Here is a 7,199-nt window from a genome sequence, read left to right as displayed (position 1 = left end):
TTTTACTAGTAATCGCGGCGATCTGCGATTTTCAGCGGTACCGCAATATTGCGGCAGACAAATTGGACACTTTGACACATTTTTGGGGCCAATGACATTGATACAGCGATTAGTGCTATAAGAATGCACTGATTACTGTGTAAATGACACTGGCAGGGAAGGGATTAAGCACTATGGGATGATCAAGGAGTTAAGTGTGTCCTAGGGAGTGATTCTAACTGGGGAGGTGGCCTACTACTTACATGACAGCGACCTGATGACAGGGAGCAGTGATCTGTGCCGTGTCACCAGGCAGAACTGGGAAATGGTTTATGTAGCGGTACCCTCGTAATGGGTGCTGAGTTGGTTATAGCAATCTGCCAATCACCCTGCTGCCGACCTCCCATGCACCATGTAAATAAATGTCACTGGCAGGGAAGGGGTTAACACTAGGGGGCGATCAAGGGGTTAACTGTCCTCCCTGGGTGTGTTCTAACTGTGGGGTGGGATGGGATTGACTAGGGGAGGAGACCGATCGGTGTTCATGCTTAGTATGAACACATGTTCTGTCTCCTCTCCTCTGACAGAACTGGGATTTGTGTTTACACACACAGATCCCGGTTCTCACTCTGTCATGAGCAATCGCGGGTGCCCGGCGGTCATCGTGCCCACCAGGCACTCGCATCGGCTCTGGAGACACGCTGCCGGGGTGCATGTGCCTCCTACAGCTACGACGGCTCGCCCAGGGGAGCCATCCTGCCACAGTATAACTGCAGCGGCTGGTCAGGAACCAGCTAAAGGGAGTGTGGAGGGAGCTGAAGGTTCGAGTTGCCAAACGTCAGCCTTAAAACCTTAATAACTTGGAGAGAATCTTCAAAGAGGAGAAAAAAATCCCTCCTGAGATGTGTGAAAACCTGGTGGCCAACTACAAGAAACGTCTGAACTCTGTGATTCCACCAAGTACTAAGTCATGTTTTGCGAAGGGGTCATATTCTTCACCGTTCTCATGATCATTGTAACTCCCTGTTGTGAGATCTTGCATGGAGCAGCAGATCGAGGGAGATTGGCAGTTATTTTGTGTTTCTTCTATTTGCGAATAATTGCACAACTGTTATCACCTTCTCACCAAGCTGCTTGGCGATGGTCTTGTAGCCCATTCCAGCCTTGTGTAGGTCTACAGTCTTGTCCCTGACAGCTCTTTGGTCTTAGCCATGGTGGAGAGATTGGAATCTCATCGACTGCTTCTGTCTTTTATGCAGGTAATAAGCTGAGATTAGGAGCACTCCCTTTTAGAGAGTGCTCCTAATCTCAGCTTGTTACCTGTATAGAAGACTCCTGGGAGCCAGAAATCTTGCTGACTGTTTGGGGATCAAATACTTATTTCACTTATTAAAATGAAAATCAATTTATAACTTTTTTTGGAATGCATTTTTTTGGATATTTTTGTTGTTCTTCTGTCTCCCGCTGTTAAACTAAACTTACCATTAAAATATAGACTGATCATTTCCTTATCAGTGGGCAAACGTGAAAAAACAATCAAATACTCCCCCCCCCCCTCCCCCTAAACGTAAATCCTTAATGGCACCCCAACCATGGCCGGCAGACATGTATTTTTGCATGTGACAAAACCCACAACTCATAAAAATGCATTTGTTGCAAAAACAGCAAAGCTCCGCGCCCAAAAGCTGCAGACGCTTTTTTAGTACGTTGCTGGTGCGCAGGGTAACACTTTCAGATGAAAGGTCCCCCCTATGCGCATCAAGAAAAACAGTGCAAAAAGAAAAAATAAGAAAGTTGCACGCTGGGTGTAAAGCAGCTAAAACACCAAATTTCCAGAATGGAAATACCGGTTGCCTGGCTGTTACACCAACCTGCTGGTGTCAGTACTGACTTGCAACAAGCAAACAGATCAGCAAAGCACCAGGGCACAGGTTAGTCATGGCTGCCAGGCAGCTGGTATTGTGAGAGGTCGCACTGCCATGGCATGCCTGCCTGAGGATAGATTCTATTGAAGTGGTTTCTTATGAAGGAGGTGTGTCCTTCCTGGAGGTGTGCTGACGTCACACCCCTCGCTCCTCCCTCAGTGACAGGAGCTTCATCCCAGCGGCCGGGCTCCGCCCCCAGCATGCACTGCGACAAACCAACATGGCGGCGCCCAGTGATAGACAGCGTGCCGGTCCCATGGCTGGTTTCCCGATGCCTGTACCAGGAGGAAAGGCGAAGGAGGAGGACGGACAGGGTACGGAAGGGAAGGGGAAGAAGCCGTGCCGGGCGTGTGTGGACTTCCGGAGCTGGATGAAGGACCAGAGGAGGCAGAGTGCCAACCCCCAGGTGAGGAGGACAGGAACGACATTCACCTTAATCTACAGAACCCCTCCCCTCCACCTTATATAGAGGACATCCCCCGCCCATCGCCATATAAGGAGGGACATTCACCTGAGACTGACATGATCTCTCATAGAGGTCAAAATCAGCAAATAGAACCTCCAAACATTGTATATTATTTGGCAGCAGAGACCCTGGAGAATAAAATGGTGGCTGCTGCAATTTTATATGTTGCATGATATTTGCACAGCCATTTTTAACCGCATCAATATATCCGGCACTTTTACCCCTTCCTGCCCAGTGTGGTTGCCATCTCATCCCTTCAAACCCAAACACATATTAATTACACAGGTTCTGTGGCTGATTAAGTTGGTAATTAAACTGACTTGGTGTCTTATCTGCATTCAATTAGCCTCAGAAACCGTGTAATTCATATGTGTTCGGGTTTAACCACTTGCCCACTGGCCACTTAACCCCCTTCCTAACCAGACCAATTTTTAGCTTTCGGTGCCCTCACACTTTGAATGACAGTTAGTCATACAGCACTGTACCCAAATAAAATTGTTGTCCTTTTTTTCACACAAATAGAGCTTTCTTTTGGTGGTATTTAATCACCGCTGGGTTTTTTTTTAATCAATCAAAAAAGACAGAAAATTCTGTAAAAAAAAAAAAAAAAATCTTAGTTTCTTTTAAGATTTATTGCAGAGTATGGGCAGAGCACTGCAGATTATTGTCACTGAGCAGCGCTGTGGGCACTACACATCCAGCCCACAGCGCTGCTGCCATTTCTCCCCCTCTCCCCTCTCACTGTACCGATCGGTACAGGGGGGGGGGGGGGGGGAGCGGCGTCATGACGTGATGCCGGATTGTTTACAAGTGATCGCTCCGTAATTTGACGTCCCAGAATAAGCTGACCGCGCTGTGGCCGTCTTTCAGCTATGGCCCTGTTGGCATGTGGTTAAAGGGATGAGGTGGCAACCCTACTGCCCTGGCCGATTTTCAGCACTGTTGCACTTTGACAATCATGCAGCACTGTACCCAAATTATGTTTTTTTTTTTTTTTATCATATTTTTTTTTCTCACACAAATAGAGCTTTTTTTGGAGATATGTAATCACCACTGAGGTTTTTATTTTTTTGCTAAAGAAAAACAAAATGTTTTTTTCTTAGTTTGTCTTAGAAAATTTAGTAAATAATTTTTCTCCTTTTACTAATGGGCGCTGACAGGGCTGCACTGATGAGGAGGCACTGATAGGCGACGCTGATGGGCAGCACTGGCTGGCATCACTGTTGGGCTGCACTGATTACCTGTACAGATCTCCCCTGTGAGGAGATGCCTCTGATCGGCTTTCCTCACCTCGCACTCAGTCAGTGTGAGGTGAGGAGAGCCGATAAATGGTGCTTACATGGACACAGCCGATCACATTGGTAAAGAGCCGCGTCCCGGGGTCACAGCGAGCCCCCGATCGCCGTGCCGCCATTGGCAGGCGAGAGGGGTGAGACTGGGGCCATGTCTCGTAATGTTGTCCCAGAACGAGAGGATGAAAATAAACATGCTGTGGAGATCCCCGACTGTCATTTGACTATAAGGCAAAGTGATTAACGTGCACATTTGTAGGAGAAAATACACTTCAATGAATTTAAGTGCACACAAACACAATACCCAACTTTTGGCAAAATCTAAAAGATGATGTTATGCCGAGTAAATAGATACCTAACGTGTCACACAAACTGCGCCCACCCATCGAATGGTACCTAGAAATCTCCATAGGCGACACTTTAAAAGCCTTTACAGGTTACCAGTTTAGTGTTACACAGAAGGTTTGGTGCTAGAATTGTTGTACCAAATGTGTGGTATGATCAATATCTACATATACGTGTGAGACTTGTGTACACATTTGCCTTGTGACAATGCCTAGGGCAGTGATGGCAAACCGTGACACCCCAAATGTTTTGGAACTACATTTCCCATGATGCTCATGCACTCTGCAGTGTAGTTGAGCATCATGGGAAATGTAGTTCCAAAACATCTGGGGTGCCAAGGTTCACCATCACTAATCTAGGGTCTATTAGACTCCAGATCTTTCCTCTGCCCTGAAAGCATCTGATAAACTGAGATCGGCTTGATCAGATGCTGTACGAGAAGCTGCTAATGGTGCGTAAACATCAAATAGTAACTGGAAGTGACAAAATCCTCATGGCTTCTGATTTCTTACATTACAGATGAGAGGCGGGTATGGATGTACTTTCCTCCCCTCTGAGTGAACAATGGGACCAAGCGGCAGCACTTCGGGCTCCCCCCATCATGAGGGAGGGTCCAGTAAAGGTGGTGGTGGTGGAGGAGGGGGGCCTTCTGTGCCCTGTAGAAGTGCCCACTTCTACATGAAAGCCCATCGCCTATTTACGAGGAACCCGCATAGTATATATGACTCCAACCCCCCCCCCCATCACCTCATATATACAGGATGTCCCCCCCTCATCGCTCCCTGTATGGAGGACATTGCCCCATATGGGGAGGATCATGCCCCCCCCCCCCATATGGAGGTCTATTCCACTCTTCCTACTCCTTGCCCCCTATGGAGGACTTCTCCCTCTCCTCATATAGAGGACTAATCACCCCTCGTATGGAGGATCAAATGCCGCATCAACCTCCTCGTCTTGTATGGGGGGACCATTCTTCTGCCCCCTACCCCCTCCTTGCCTCGTATGGGGGACCATTCTTCCACCCCCTCCTTGCCTCAAATGGGGGACCATTCCCCCCCTTCACTCTATTCAATCCGAATGGAGGAATGTTCCCCCCCCCCCCCTCACCCTTTTTGCTTTGTATGGAGGACCCCCCCCCCCCTTCGTATAGAGGACCAAATTCCACACCCCACCTCCTTGCTTTATATGGAGGACCATTCTTTCCCCCTCTTTGCCTCATATGGAGGACCACCTCCCCCCCCCCCCACTCTGCTCACCCCCGTATAGAGGGCCACCCCCCACTCTCCTCGCCAAGGTAGGTTAGATAGATGTGGAAAATAATGCTTAGATTTTTTTTCTTATTTTAGGACATCGATATTGAGAAGGAGCGGCCCCCTGAGTGTCCACTAGACCGGGAGGAGCTCGGCCGAAGTACCTGGTCTTTCTTGCATACAATGGCTGCCTATTACCCAGATAGTCCCAGCACTAAGCAGCAAGACGAAATGAAAAGCTTCATTAACATATTTTCCAAATTCTATCCCTGTGAGGAATGTGCAGATGATCTAAGAGAGAGGTTTGTTGGGGTTTTTTCCCCTTTTTTATTTTTTGTGGATCAGTTTATATACAACAGAACCATTTTATCATTTTTTTTTTTTTTTTTTCATAAATATTAAATTGCTGAATTCCAGGCAAATTACTATATTTACAGATGAAATGCATATAAGGGAATTGTGTTTCTTGTCTACGCAGATTCATAGGTCACCTGGAGATTATTAGTTGCTGCCCTGACCTCATATACTGTTCCTAAGCTTCTGATAGTGTATAACAATATCAAATCACAGGACCGGGTATGCTATCCCCTATCATTCACTATTTCATATCATGTGCAGGAGTCGTTATGCCGGTGATGTAAATTTGGCTGCGCATGCACTTCTTAGTTGACATGCCACAGACTGTAAGCAGGCAGGTAGGTTTATTTTCTTGCAGATGAGACTTTGCATATGTTTCCTGCACATAAGTTTTTTGTTTTTTTTGTAATGTTGCCTTTATTTCCACTTTTAATGCAGCAGGAAGAGATAAGGTCTCAATTGCCAGATAAGGTTGTGTTGCATGGCAGAGCTGTAAAAATTTTAGAACTGGATGGACATAAATACTAATCTTTTGTCGAGTCAACCAACTCCCATATATGCATTTCACCTGCGTATTTAGCTGTTTGTCTGAAGTTTAGCTTTAAGCAAGTAAAATAATGACCAGTGTGAATTTCCCATTTCCAGGCTAACTATCACTCAGCCTGACACAAGCAGCAGACATAACCTGTCCCAGTGGATGTGTATACTTCATAATGATGTCAACAGGAAGCTGGGCAAGGTAGAATTTGACTGTTCCAAGGTGGACGAGAGGTGGCGTGACGGCTGGAAGGACGGATCCTGTGATTGATTGGACATTCCTTGTCTGGATCTTTAGAACAGTTGATACTTTTTCAACAGATACCAGTACAAAGCCATAACTTATGTTTTCTTTAGTTCTTGAGACCTTTCTGCTAGTCCAGAATGTAGCTTTTGCCAACAGCTGACTAGTTTGATGCTTTTTTTTTTTATAGGTTCTAAACATAAGAAAAGTAACAATTTTTAGTTGTTAAAGTGGAAGTAAATCATCCTATCGTTTTCAGCCATGGAAGCCGCCATCTTGGCCTCTGATATTCAATGGCCATAATGCTGCACATGTGATCAGTTATGACAGTTTAGTTGAGAGCAGTGCCCGAAATGTAACAGATTTTTTTTTTTTTTAAACTGTTAAATCTATGGGTTAATTTATAGAGAATTATACCTGCGCTTGGTGAAACAAAAAAACAGCAGCTGAACACTATAACCCAGATATTGGGCACCAAAATGTAATTCAGAATATAAAGTGCAGAGCTAAAATTAAACTAAATAATTCATGATGACACACTGCATATAGCATGTGATAAACAAAAGGTGCATACATGCAATAAATCAATATATTGTGACAACTTTGCCTAGTATGCAGTAAAACTAAAAAATAAATAAATTAAATTCATGTATCAATGGTACAATGCCTATTAAGCATATAATAAACCATAAAATGCAAACGTGCAATAATTAACCACTTCAATACTGGGCACTTATACACCTTCCTGCCCAGACCAATTTTCAGCTTTCAGCTCTGTTGCACTTTGAATGACAATTGCGCGGT

The 7,199-nt window shown here is 45.4% G+C and overlaps 1 protein-coding gene across 1 annotated transcript; it reads left to right on the top strand.

Moving 5' to 3' along the window:
• Window positions 1–2,107: 2,107 nt before the first annotated feature.
• Window positions 2,108–6,996, top strand: GFER (growth factor, augmenter of liver regeneration). The gene is made up of 3 exons (XM_077449375.1): window positions 2,108–2,310; window positions 5,354–5,559; window positions 6,260–6,996. The coding sequence occupies exons 1-3, from the start codon at window positions 2,125–2,127 to the stop codon at window positions 6,420–6,422; spliced, it is 555 nt and encodes a 184-aa protein (XP_077305501.1). The 5' UTR covers window positions 2,108–2,124; the 3' UTR covers window positions 6,423–6,996.
• The last annotated feature ends 203 nt before the right edge of the window (window positions 6,997–7,199 follow it).

The sequence above is a fragment of the Lithobates pipiens genome, unplaced genomic scaffold (assembly GCF_037356315.1).
Source record: "Lithobates pipiens isolate NorthernLeopardFrog02 unplaced genomic scaffold, aLitPip1_a1.2 Scaffold_22, whole genome shotgun sequence".
Classification (NCBI taxonomy): domain Eukaryota; kingdom Metazoa; phylum Chordata; class Amphibia; order Anura; family Ranidae; genus Lithobates; species Lithobates pipiens.
This window is presented reverse-complemented; position numbering and strand designations above follow the sequence as displayed.

Coding starts and splice junctions, on each gene's coding strand:
- GFER (XM_077449375.1), top strand. CDS start 2,125: ATGGCGGCGCCCAGTGATAGACAGCGTGCCGGTCCCATGGCTGGTTTC. Junction 2,311..5,353: donor GGCAGAGTGCCAACCCCCAG/GTGAGGAGGACA, acceptor TTCTTATTTTAG/GACATCGATATTGAGAAGGA. Junction 5,560..6,259: donor GCAGATGATCTAAGAGAGAG/GTTTGTTGGGGT, acceptor TCCCATTTCCAG/GCTAACTATCACTCAGCCTG.